The sequence below is a fragment of the Empidonax traillii genome, unplaced genomic scaffold (genome assembly GCF_003031625.1).
Source record: "Empidonax traillii isolate 1590-97213 ecotype Southwest subspecies unplaced genomic scaffold, ASM303162v1 scaffold923:size341358, whole genome shotgun sequence".
Classification (NCBI taxonomy): domain Eukaryota; kingdom Metazoa; phylum Chordata; class Aves; order Passeriformes; family Tyrannidae; genus Empidonax; species Empidonax traillii.
The window spans coordinates 199810-213904 of record NW_020956116.1 but is presented as its reverse complement, the minus strand read 5'-3'; the positions used below and the strand labels follow the sequence as shown (position 1 = coordinate 213904).

The following is a 14095-nucleotide window of genomic DNA, read 5'->3' as shown; positions in this document are numbered from 1 at the left end:
TCTCCCTCTGATCCCACAGAAACCTTTTTGTAAGCACACACAACCCTGTAACAACTGCACATGCCTTTACTGGGAGGAAAATGCAGACAAGGAGCACAGCAACATCATCATTTCATGGGCCAGATTCAACACTGTAACTTTATACAGGCCAAAGCAGCTGCATCAAGGCTTTGTCAGGACATTTTCAAACAGAAAAAGCACTGCAAGCAGATAGAAGTGACTTGTAACAGAATCAGACAGAAGGTACCACTGCCAAGGTACAGGGTTCTGGGTTTATTTTCCTTCTTTTAATCCACAGCAGTCTTGTTCTTAGATCTCAATTTTCCTATGAGAATTAAGGTACTGGAAGTGACTTCTATAAGCAAACAGGTAAATTCTTAAATCAGCCATCGGAGAGACTATGTAAGTCATAAGGACTGACAGTTTTGATCCATGTAAAGACATTCTACTCTGCAGGACTGTGATGGTTATAACTGCCAGAAGAGCAGAGGAGGGAAGGGAGTGCTGCAGGGAATTAAATGCTAATTATTTAGGAACATAAAGGACATTAGGTTGTTCTCTGGCAAGGTTTGCAGCTGTACTCTCCTGATTGCAGACACACGCATGCAACATAATGAGACTGAGGTGCATACACACTTTTACTCGCATTTGTTACATCCTTTTGACAAGTCACGTGCTGTGGGTAATATCCTCTTCCTGGACTGCCATACCAAACCCACACTCGCCAACTCTACATTGAAATGGAAACACCCTGTCAGGACATTGCAGTTTACTCAGCTGGCTTCACACCCTTTTTTTTTTTTTAGCATCTGTAGTACCACACCTGTGTTTAGCACGAACCTAAAGAGTTTCTTTCTGCTTGTGTAAATGTAGCTCTTTACACTTTCTTATTCTCCTAGAGCTGCAGTTAACTGCTTTTGTCAAAATTTTGTCAAACACCAAGAAAACCGCTGCATCTGCCCCTTTTATCCAAATGACAGCATGTTTATGTCCTGTTTCATTTTTGTACACATTTCTCTGTGCTGGCACTTGGGAAACTGAGAAGTTAGGAAACTTCATGCCTAGATTGTATGCAGCACCTCTGCTGCCTGCTGGAGACTTACAGCTTACAGCTGGTTAGCAAATACCAAACAGATGGGTTAGCAAAAGCAAAGAGAAACCGACTTTGTTATTTCCCTGATGTTAAGAAGATGCCCTTCCAGAGATGCTGGTCCCAAACTACCTGAGAGAGCAAAATTGTTCCTTTTCAGTCTCATTTTCCAGTAATCACCTGCCCAGTGATTACCTGCTGAGTTCCTGATCCTGATGAAAGCCTCCAGGTCTGAGTGCTCAGGACTGTTCTGAGAAAGGAGAAGAGCTCCATGCTGGTTTCCTGGAAAGGAGACTAAACAAGGCCCTCCCAGATGTTAACAAGTGACTCAACCCAGGAATCTCCACGCTGAGGAAGAGCTTGGGAATGTCCACTTCTAGAGATTCAGAGGAGAGCACTGCTTAAGAGACAGGAGCCTGGTAGGACTTAGATCAAGAGCAGAAGGTCTGTGTACCCTCCTTACACACAGCAAGCTCCCTGAGCACAGCTTAGACCACCTTCCTCACCTTGGATATAACACCTCTTTGAGGTAGCTGATATGTCAGACAGTCAAGAAAACCAAGGAACAGTAATAACCACCGATGCAATGCAAAGCTTTGTGGCACTCTGCCAACTCAACTCCAAGGGCAGTGGCCCGTGGGATTTGACAGACAGGCCACTTCTACCTCGCACCCTCATGGTGCACACGCTGTTTGACTTGTGCATGTGCCCCCTCTGCACAGCTTAGCCTCGTCTTGATAGAAGTATTTTCAAATGCCAGAATTATTCACATGCACACTTTAACATTTGCACTCAAAACACAAAAAGGATCTCCTGAATAGTGGTTTCCAGAGTGAAAGATCTCTCTGCTTAGTTCATGATATTCCAGATTCTTAATCACTAACCCAAAGCTGGACAGTGTCTGTCAACTAAGCTGGCAAAACTGGAGTTTATCCAAGTACGTGGTGAGGAACAAGCCATAACAGGCATGAAGCAAAATGAGCTCATTCTCAGAACCATATCTCAGCTTCAACTATCAGAAACAGGAGTCCACCCTACTGGGAGCTGGTATAGAAGTATATTTTAAAATAAATAAGTGGTGAGAAGCTGCTGTGGACACAGGTAGAACACACCTACATGGGACTCTCTAAAAGAGCATTTAGCAATACAGTTCTGCAACAAACCCATCCCAATACAGCAATAAAACATAGGGAAGGAAGAAATAAAAACTGCATTCTGAAAAAAAGGCCTTTCTGCTTTCTAGCGTTCATAGAGAGGAGATTTACATGCCCAAGTGTCTCCTAATGTTTTTTAGCCCTTTGTGAGAAGTCAGTGAATTTCTGCAGCTGCTACTCTGCCTTTCCATTAGCCAGCCCAGTAGATAGGCCACAAGCAACCAGGAGTCCCAGAAAACAAGTTTTATGTTCCACTTTCAAGCAGTTTTAAAGCCTGTTACAAGATTCAAAGCCAGTTAAAAGATAGAAATGTACTGTTAATTTTATCACACTTCTTGTCCTAGGGAGCGTAAGTGATTTAAAAATAAAACCTGGAAGCCACAAGTGTTCTGTTCGATCCAGTGGGAGGTGATGATAATCTGCACACACTCATAATAACACCTGGGCTCTTACTCCATAAAAAAAGCTTTGTGTGCTGTCCAGCTAAAAATCTGGCAAAAGGATTAATTCAAACTGGAAGCAAATAACTTAATCTGACCAGAATTAACTCTAAAAGTGTGCCTAAGATTTTAAATAATGGTCTCAAATGTAATACTGTAATGATTAGCATTTGCTAAAAGGTAGGATTTCTATTGTGGACAAAACCAGTACCTAATGAAACCAGAAACATCTCAATTCTTCATATTTTACTTCTGAAGCTATGAAAGTGTGAAGTCCAACTGAGAAAGCAAGCAGTAGTATTTCAAAGTCTTCTCTGTGTATACTATCATTCAAGGCAAACGAAATATCATGAAGGTAATTTTTTCTTTTTCATGCAGCTCATTGCTACCAAATGCAAATCAATTCCTTCCTGGCTACTGCAGTTCCAGAGCTGAAAGGTATAATTTCTGTCTTTATAGAGTTAGGGCTCGATCAGCATCGATCCCATGATTAAATGCTGCTGCAGATCATAAGCAAGAGCCCATCATTCCCTTATGGGAAATATTCAGAATAATCTGAGCAAAATTTTCTTCAATGAATACCATGCTATTGCTAAAGAGAGATGCACTATTATCTGGTAAAATTAAAGTGTTATTAATGCATTACTGAACTTGGGTTATTTCCTGAAGGAAGGGAACTACTTCAGGGCTGTATTTCCCATCTGCCCTAACTGAACGCACATTACTTGTTTGAGGATAAACTTGCATTCCTGCTCACTTCGTTGTCAGGAATTGTCTGCTCTGTATTCTTATTAAGTGTCATACTGCTGTCACTTCCTTTACTGACACAATTCCCACTTTATAATCACATCTTCCATACTTCTCAGTTATGCTTCTCTAGCCTATGTCCACACCAATTTCATAAGCAGTGGGTCTTTCACAGAGGTTTTCCAAAAGCAACAATCCTTCTCTACTTCTTGCCCACAACTCTTTGTCTGTAAGCACGCAGCACATTTTAAATACATGTATACTATTACTGGTCACGTCTGTCTGCAACCACTTTGGGTTTTGGAGACATTTTTTGCAGTATGTTTTATTTTCACTATAATTATCTGCAGTGTATGTTGTCCTTCCAAATACTAGTTTAAAAATAACAAAGTATTAGTTAGGTCTGGGACATCTAAGGCTGAAAGAAGTTCAGTGACGGCATTAATATGATTCATGAAGTCCCAACAACCATACAGAAGACGAACGAATCAAGACTATACACACAAAACCCAAGAGCATCTTTTGCTCCCTGCCAGACATATTTGAGTGACTTTTCTGTCTCTGCTTATACATCTGTCCTCAACACTACATTCATTCTCAATTTTATTTGGAGGACAGGGGGGTTCAAAGGCACTCGAGGAGATAGAAGTCAGAGTGACTAAGACTTTGCTTCCAAGATGTCTTGGAGTAGCTCTCCAAGTAGGAGGAAGGAACAGAACAGACATACCCCAAGGAAACAAAACCCCGCTTGACATGACATGCATTACCTCCCTTCTCAGAGGGAGGTAGAGAAGAATGCTTTTTGCATTCTTGTTCTGGTCCCTCCAAACCACTGTTTGCATGTGGCTGAGCTCCTGCCCTGCAGATGCTACACTGCAGCTGGTACTTGCTGGCTGTTTCTTTTTGGCTTCCACTCCTACACATCCAGGGCGTCTCACTGCCCGGCTCCTTCTCGTCCTCCTTTGCTCAGCCTGCTCGCTCTCTACAGAGCACACACACACAGCCCTTTGCTGCTTCCCTCCCAAAAGCATGTCCTTGCAGTGAGAAAGCATGACACAGTCATAGGTTTTGCTGGAAAATACTAAAAGGTACTGATAGAAACACTTTTTAAGGAATTGTTGGCCCTTTAGCTGTAAACCTAAATTAACTTGTTTTGAGTACCCTCTTACTTGAACTTGCAGTTCTGTTGTTCTCATTCATGACTACTTTGAGAATCTCAGGACTGAGGTAAGGCCATTTGTGCTCTAAAGACCATAATACACTTTTAGACTTAATTTTAGATTATTACATTTCTCTCTGGAGGTTTTCAGACTAAGCTCCAAGATGCTACCAAATGCCACATCTTCTCCAGCCGAGTTAACCAAAAGACCACAGACAATCCTTCTCCTCACCACCTCTCAGTCCCTTTGAAAGTCATCTCTCCCTGCTCCCCTTCCACATCAGAAAGGATGACAGTTTGAGAAAGATCAAAACCAAAGTTGCTTCACTGTTTTCATACAGCCATCAGGGATGTTGGGTGGAGAAAATTCTCCCTGACACAGAGAGAATCCACAGTTTAGCCAAAAGATAAGGAATTTGTAACAAAGAAAGCAGCAGGCCAGACTTCATTTTCACTATCGACACTTAGATGGAAACAGGAGGTTTTCATAATGGATTTTCAAATTTGAAAGTCAAATGAAGCCGTAATTTGACAGAGGCTGGCTCACTGAGCTTCAGGGCATGCTGAAGCACAATCACACACACTGTTTGCTTTCTCAGATTTTCCCAGAGGGGCAAGAGTTGGCCTCACAGAGAAGACGGGCTAAAGGGTGACCTCTACTTTGAAAAGGACAGGCAATTTTATCATGGATACCATGCCCTGAGCCTCAGTTCTTTCAACACATATTATTCTCAGCATCTGTATACAATATAGGACAAGATCTTAAAATCCTAGGATCCTGGGATAAAGTAACTTTTTTTCCTCTCAATAGCTAAGGTCAGGCTCCCCAGGAGAAAGGGGAGTTTGTAAAATATTTTAAAAATCTGCATATTAACTTGCAGCGGTTGAAAACAAATGAAATAGCTGCTATATCTTTAGGAGCAGCAGGACTGTGTGAGTCTAATCAGGTCATTTTATCTGAATGAAAGACCAAATTACACACCCCAGTCCACAGAAATCCGCAAACAAAGTAAACAGCAGAAAACTTCATGTTCAGTAAAAACCACCCATTGTCAAGTGCAACGAAGTAGGAGAAAAGTATATGTTAGAACTGAATTTCTGGCTATGAAACGCCATCTGAAGCCAACGTCTTATCCAGCAGTTTTGCCTGCAGGATGTAGACGGCATCAGGAGTGCAGTGAATTGAAACCTGTCTCGTGCTCTCTGAATACATTCAAATTATTGTTGCCAGAAGTCCGTGCAGCACAGCAACCTACTGCTACACAAGCATGTCAAAGCCAGGCTTTATAATCTTTTGCTTCCTGAAAGTAATATATCATTCCAAATACAATTATATCATCCCAAATACAATTAGCACAGCACAGGCTTATTACCAACAGAAGCACAACACAATCTAGACATTTTTATTCCCAGCACACAAAGAAGGAACAAAAGTTCTGATTTAAATTTGGCTTAATCACTTCAGTGAAAAATTGTTTGCAGAACTCGAGAAACCCTTAAATGCTCGTTGCAGATGTTGGCTTGAAGGACCAGAAATTCACATTCATAATAAGAGGTTTCCCTGAAGCTCTATGGTTTGTGGCACTTGAAGCAGATATTTACCAAGTGAAATTCTGCTCCTACTGAAGTTGGTAAAGGCTTTGCTATTGATTTCCATAGGGACACATCACTCTCACTCTAACAAATAATAACCAGAAGCACCTTTTAATATCTACTTTTTACCGCAATGTTCTGTAAGAAACTGCATATGCACTGCATTAAATGCAAGTGCCAAACTCTGATATCAGGAGACATTTGTGCTCTGAAATAGATAAAGCAGCGATGGAAATGCCAGCAGCCCTCTGAATTTCCCCAGTGAATCAAACTTTAAACCATGTCTTTCCTTAAGGACAGTAATTATATTCTCACCCTAAAAAATGTCACTGTCCCTAAATAAGCCTGCAGCCATGTCATCAAAGGGTCACTGACTGAACCTTGCAGGATGGGGAAATCTACTGGTTAATCACTCCAAGTTGTGGGAACTCTGATCCCAACCACACAAGAATGGAACGATCCCAAGCAGCATGACAGGCCAAAGTAAATTGGAAGGGATTTGTTTTCTCCAATGATTTACTTAATTACTTTTCAAATTAAGCTAGCTATTCAGGTAATTCTAGAAACAATCTCAAGGCCTGAATACTCTATGGCAAAACAAATGTGAGCTCTGAGAGGGAGCTGTGTGGGTGCCAGGCTTACAGAGAGCTGCAGCAGCAGCCAGGTGTCTATTCCCTGCAGACAGAGCACCTTGGATCAACTAACTTGGGGTTTTGTATCCGTGCTCCACTGGGGGTTTGTTTATAACAGATCAAGCAGACTTGGTATCACAGACGTTACAGGGCAGAAATCAAAGGTGTTGGCAGAGCAACAAGCTCTCCATTCTGCTTCTCAGACTTGGGAGGAATGAAAGGATGGTTCAACACCAACTGGAGACTCCAGAGTGCTCCAGCAGAGCTCAAACTGCCACACCCTTTGCACAGAACCAGGTAACTTGTTCTCCGCACCCACTGCACGGACCTGCCAGTTCTGGGTGTGCTCTCAAAGACAACCCAAACCAGTGCAATTTGGAGGCACAGTGCAAAGACATCACTCCGGAGTGCTGGAGCACTTGGGGAGAGCAGAGTGCCCTGCAATGCTAAATGACTCCTGAAAACAATGGCTTTCTAAGAGTTAAGTAGCAAGAAAATAATTAAAATTACCAAGCTACTATCTGAAGAAAGAAATGGTGAAGAGCCCTGCCTACGAGGGATGTTGGCTGCTGATGTCTGGCAGAGCTGGGAGACAACACTGCTTCAGTTCAAGAATTCTTTACTCACTGTTAGTGGCATATTTCTTCTTGTTTAAAAATTACATTAGAGATTCCCCTGGCAATAGCAGAAAATTAATTTCTCTGGATTCCCAAAGTGAAAGCCCTGCTTCTTTTGTATGGATTCAGCTGATCCAAATACTACTTTATTTTCCTCTCTCCGCCTTAAAAAAGAAACCCCACACAAACTTCAACTGTAAATATGCATACCTGCAAGCCTTCCAGGGCAAGGAAAGAAAATAAAATTTATGAGATCATGGGAAAACTTACAGGAACCAAGCACTGCCAGAAGAAGACACAGTCCATAAGAGCTTTGCTCTCCAACCTTGCATCTTCAGAAGCCCTGGCTGAGTCCTCCCATATGAGAGGCTCGGGTAGCCCTAGCAAATGCCACTTTCTAGAAAATCCAAGGAACTCAGAGCACAGATCCTGTAATGCAAGTGAGAACATACAAAAAATATTTCCTGCAATTTAGCACATGCATCCAGGAGAAATGCTAGGTTAAGTGATGCTACACACAGAGCAGAAAACACACGGAAAGAGGATCCAGGGACATCAGGTGGAAGGGGTCTCTGGACATCCACAGTCCCACCTCCCACTCAGAGCAGGACAATTACCAATACCAGAACCATCCGATCCCTGGAACTTTTAACTGGATGATTCTTGTTCTTTTGTTACGATGTTTGGCTGCTTATTAAGTGTTTGGGAGTGTCTGCATGGCAAACAGCCAGGGAGGGAACAAAACCTATCATCTCCAGGCCTTGGTTCCTAAGCTGGACAAGAGAAAGCAACACAAGTGAACTGAGGAGGAAATCAGTCCCCACTCAGCTCCTAATCATCAGTGAAAAGGGAATTGTGGTCCAAAGAAAATGAAGTCAGCAGTCCTCAGGAGGAGGTGAAAGGGCACCTCCCTTGCTGGGGCCCTGCTGATGGCACCCCTCGGGCTGTGCAGGAGTCCTTTCTTCTGCACTCACAAAAGAATCCAAGCAAGTCATTTAAAAGTGCCTCAGGGCAGAGCTCGCCACCAGATCAGGTTTGCCCCCTTAAGATAATAAATGAGGTAATGCATAAAACTGCTTTCGATTTGAGGACATTTCATTCATAAAACAGAAACACCAACAGCTTTGCTACCAAATAAACTTCCTAGATGGGTTTAAAAAGCCTCTGCATCTCTCCCTGCAGTGGAGCAGAGCCAAGCTGTAGAGACTCTGTGGCACAAGACACACTGTTTCCAAGGACAGCTCTGCAAGTTGAAATGAGAGCTGACAACTTCCAGGTCATTAACCCGACAGCATAAACAGGACCTATGTACAAGGACATGCATTCAGGTGGACTGGAGCAACGGCCCCAAAGTGCAGACCTAGACAAACACTATTCAGTTGTTTGTTCTGAGTTTCCAGAAAAGCTTCTATTCTCCATTCCCTTCTCCTCGTCCTCAGGATATGTGGAGCCTGGTGCTGGCTATATTTGTGTTGCTAGCTGAAAGAACAGCAGAACATGCCAAGCATTTAATAACAAAATTCCAGCCTTGTGACACAACCCAGTAATCCCGAGACTGGAAACTAACCTCATATTTCTGCTCAGCATAAAGCCCTAATGCTAATAAGAGCACCACTATTTTTATTTTGCCTGAACCTTTTCTAAAGACATGCATTTCACAAATTAAAAAAAGGTACCGTGTACCAGGTGGAAGGGGGCTGTATTACCTGTGTACCCATGGCATCAACAGATTGGTAAAGTTACGACAACACAGAAACTGCTAAAACTATTTAGGCTGATCTGTGTGCTCTTACACAGGTTACAGCTGGATGAGCTGTTGTCGTGGCCACTGCTGGTCCCCCCCTACCCTGGGACCCCTCTCAGAACACTCCTAAGACAAGGAAATGGAGATCTGCAGAGCCCCGGGGGGGACAACGGCTGGGTGTGAACATGCATATATAACAGTGCTCATCTAACATCCCAACTGCAAAATAGCAGGGCAGGAGGCTCAGCAAGCCAAGACCCCATGGTCAGTCCCGGGACAAATGGGCATTACAGACATTATCTAATGACTCATCAAGACCCTGGCAAAAAGGAGGGAATAAACTTCTCCAACCCCAGGTTGGTGTTTCAACCACTGTTCGCCTTGATCATTTTCATCACCACAACCCAAGCAGCTTCTCACTACTGCAGCTGTCCTGGCTTCCAGAAAGTACCATCAAACACCTGGAATTACATTTTATAACAGCTTTTACTGTCACATTTACCACATTGCAGATGTGAGGACGTGCCTGACAAAGGTGCAGCACAAGCCTGTGCTTTATTGAAGCATAGACAGCAGAACTGCTCATCTGTCTCAACTTACAAGTCACAAAACAGCAGAAAAATTGTGCTGCTGCACACAGTCACGTACAGCTGCAAGATGTGACACATAAAACTGCAATGCAAGAGTTCTAGGTGAAGAGAGAAATAATACTATGTTGAGCTAACAGAAATACTTTGTGCACAGGGTACATTTATTCCTATACCCAGAAGCACAAAAGGCTTACACACCTATTAAATAGCTATAATGTGTGTTTGGCCACAGGGTTCATGCCATATTGTGCTGTCTTGCCTTGGCACTAATGATGTTTTCTGCAAAGCTCTTTCCATTTCCAACTGCGATGGGCATATTTTGCAAAGACCGTGATCTGGCCATGTACGGGATATACAGAAGCACCACTTCAGAAGAAACAAATTTAGCTTCAGCCTCGACTAAGTCACATCTTGTGGACACAAATAAAAGGCCAGTGTTACACAACTACTACACTTACTCTGCGAAATGACACCACGTAGAAAGTATCTTCCCTTCGGCGAATCGCTTCAAAGAAGTCTTGATAGCTCCTCGGAGAGGCATAGTACACTTGCAGCTCATTCCCTGAGTTCCTGCTGAAATAAAGAAGGGAAAGGTAATTATTTTAGACAAGAAAGTTAACTTCAGGGAGACAGTGACTTTAAAGATCTGCTTTTGAAAGGAACAGTAGCTCTTCATCCACTGAGAGAAGCACGAGCAACATTAAACACAGGTGAAGACAGTGAAACCACCGGGTACTTTCTGAAAGTTCAAGGTACTTTAAAGGTCTTACTTTAAGAAAGTTTTCCAGGCTTGTTTTTATTCATGGTTCTGAGGCTGGCAAAAACCCATTTGCTAGCTCAACAGAAAAAAATAAAGAGTTTCAACCTGAAGTGTCTGAAAAACCGTGATGACTTCTGAAAATAAATTTTAGAATGTAATGTCCTTCTGAAATAAAATATCAAAACATCTAATAGTTTTCTTTTACTGTTAAGAATCCAAACCACTGAAATTGAAAGAAGTGCAAAGTTAAGCATAAACAGAGCTTTTAATTTACTGTCAAATGACAACTTCACCTTCTCTCTCACCCTTTTAATTCACCTCTCACCTTTCAATTTTTTTCCCGTGTCCTTGGTCAACTCAAAGATTTGCTCTTGATTTTCAATTCAGGCAGTGAAGCAAAAATAAGATATTCACATAATTCTGGCTTATCTTATCCACAGTTCTCATCTTACATGTATCAGACACAAGGAAAAGATGCTCTAAACTATTCTAAAGCAAAAATACTGGCAAGTCCTACAATCACGGTACTTATCCACTGTTTATCTTGGAAAGGTGAGAAATTCCTGGCACATACTGCTATCATGTAAATTTCCCCAACCCCATTCCAAAATAACATATTTAAACAAATTGGAAGGCTATACTTACACAAACCATTATCTGGACATCCAACCAGTCATTTTATTTTAATAGCACAGTGTGTGTTTGCAGTGTTTGTGGCAAGGACACTGATCACACTATCCCTCCCCTCCCAAGCTGTTCCTCTGCTGACCCAGGTTTTAAACTGTGGTGGCTAATTTAGACTATTTTCACGTGCTTCTAAAATACGACCATGCACCCAAAACAAGGCACAAATCTATCATCAAGTGATTTTCTCAAGCAGCAGCAATAGCAGACTGTCACTGTCTTCTCTTCTACTGTTAACACAGTCCTGCTGCAGCTGGAGGACTGCAGCTGCCACGCCAGTTGCCCTTGGACAGGACTGGGGGTGTAAGTCCTGGGGGATCAAGAGCAGGCAGCTCTACACTACATATCCTCTTCTGCAGAACTATGCGAGCAAGGAATCAGATCACATCCCTCACACACAGGAAACAAAGACTGGAGCTAATTTGAGCTTGATTACTCATTCATGAAAACACGTAGGCCCACCAAGCCACCCCTGAGATTCGGCATTGAAGTTGTTCTGCGATAAAAGGCATCACGCCCACGTGTTGCTCAGTACAACACATCCTGAAAGCTGAAACCGGCCCCACAGATCCGTTTTGCTCGCCCACACTCCAGAAGATACAGCTAGACCCAAACCCCAGCCTTTTATAACTCTAAATCCAGCCATGGGAGAAAACTGTTCCAAAGCACTTGGAAACCACTGGGCCTTTACAAAGCTCTCCTGGTCATGGAACAAATCTAACAGTAGCCTCTAATTCCAAGAGGTACCGAGGGATTACAGGCATTACATTTGCATCTACCTTCGAACACCCATTGGTAATTGCAATGGACCTCCCCACATAAGGAAGGGAGGAACTTCAGAGCCAAAAATAGGTGCAAAAATATCAGCTGTTCTACTAACACCTTCACAATATTACAAAAAAGCATCATATTAAATGTACATCCAAAACACTGGTGCTGAGCCTGGGAGATAAATGAGTCTTTCTTGTTTTAAAAGACTGAAGAGCACTGTTGCACACAGGCTTGTTCTGAGAAGGAGTAAGACTGTGGATACAGGGCTTTATGCATCAACAACCATAATTTCAATAGTGAAAAACTTAGAAACAAGAAAATAACTAAAGAGTTTAATATCTAAAGCCTTAAAATACACACTTGCAGAAACCCTCAACAAAACCACCTCTGAAGGAAGCTATATGAACAGATGAGTTTTGATGATTTTCTTTGAAATCATCTTAATTTTTGTCTTCATCCCCTGCTTTGACTTCCCTGCAGTTTTTTCAATTAATGAAATTTCTTTTGGAATCCAGGACCAACATGACAGTGTTGGTATAATCAGTGCTAAAAAGATAAATCTAGACGCTGCTAATGTCCTCCTGTCCACAGAATTAAGGTCACCAAGAAGGGTGTTCTAGAAGACAAAGGTCACTCAATTTCCAGTCACAGCACTGGTATTACAAATTAAACAACCTTGACAAGATACTGCACAGGGGTAATATCAACAGCCAGCAATTTATTCCCAAGTGATGAGGCACAAGTGCTGCAACAAGGAGCTGTGGCGCTCGAGGGAAGCTGAACGTGAGCCAGCAGGGATCTGGAGAAAAACTGCATAGTGGGCTGCATTATGGACAGGGCCTGGAGCACAGGATGCACAAGGAGAGACAGAAGACAGAAAGGAACAGGGCTTGTTCAGCTCAGAGGAGGCTGAGGGGTCTGTAACTGCAATACTCAGTTTCCTGATGGAGATTACAAGAGAGATGGAGACCATGTCTTCTAAGAGAGACACAGAGTCAATCTGAAGTTAAACCTGCTCCGAGTCAGAGATTGGACTAGAGATCTCCAGAGGTTCTTTACAACTACTCTGTGATTCTATGACTTCAGGGAGCACCTAACAGCTGATGGCTCTGGGAGGAACTGGAAATCTGTTCTATGTTCTTAGCAGCTCCAGGACAGTCATAGCATGCAGCTGCCATGACTCACTGGTCCTGTTCATATAAACATCATTAATCTGAAATAAAAAAAAATCTCACTTCCTTCTGAGCACAACAGATTATTCCATGCAGACTTACATGATGTTGTACACTGTTTCCAGTAATCCAGATAATTTTTTCAAGAGTAATGCAAGCACATATATTAAACTGCTTTATGCCATGAGGCTTGTTCATCAGTGTTCAATTAAAGCAGATATTCTTCATCTACCTGTAGAACTCAAAAAGCTTTTTTTTTTGTTCTTTTAAGTCAAGACATATCAAAATTTGACGGCCTGGTTTCCGTAACATTTGCCTGCAGCTTTGCTAATTTCCCCCTAGCTGATCCTGCTTTCAAAGCAGCAATGCAAACAGAGGGCCCACAGCTGTCTCACTTTCAACAGCAACATTTCAGGTGGTGTTCTCAACAAAAAGTCTCCTTTATGCTCCATTCTGCTCTTACACTCCACTTTGACACTTCAAAGCAGAGAACCTCCTAAGCTGTCTCACACAGAATTCAGGAGAGAGGAATTTATTTCCTCAAGTTTTATGCTCTAGTACTTCCTGTCACCAGGGAAGGGGGACAGGATAGTTATGTGGAGGAAGGAGCAGGGGACATCAGGATTCTCCGGATTAGGGTGCTCCAATAATCAGCATGGAAAAATCAGGAGATGGAGACAAACCATGCAAATAAGGTGCAATGGTACTTTAACTTTGTCATTATAATTTTGTTCTAGCTATAATGGCTCTACTCTTGAAGACAGTCAAAGAAACCTTTCTCTTACCAGACTCACGGCCCTTCGAAACTTTCTTATAAACCAATGATGTTCTCACAGACAGTCCCAAGTCAATTCCTCCTTTTTTCCCTAAATATTCAAATCTGATTAGAAAGGGATTCTGCAGAGTGAAGTAAAGATTTTCGTAAGATTATTGGTAGACAGA

At 42.4% G+C, this 14095-nt stretch overlaps 1 protein-coding gene across 3 annotated transcripts in view; it reads right to left on the bottom strand.

Moving 5' to 3' along the window:
* The window catches only part of ATF6 (activating transcription factor 6), a 76545-nt gene that overhangs the window by 34337 nt on the left and 28113 nt on the right, over positions 1-14095 (bottom strand). For 2 of the 3 annotated variants that reach the window (XM_027902946.1, XM_027902948.1), the window contains exon 14: positions 10225-10339. In XM_027902946.1, coding sequence (XP_027758747.1) covers positions 10225-10339 — 115 coding nt within the window. The remainder of the gene's footprint in view (positions 1-10224; positions 10340-14095) is intronic. The other variant, XM_027902947.1, reaches the window with a different exon arrangement.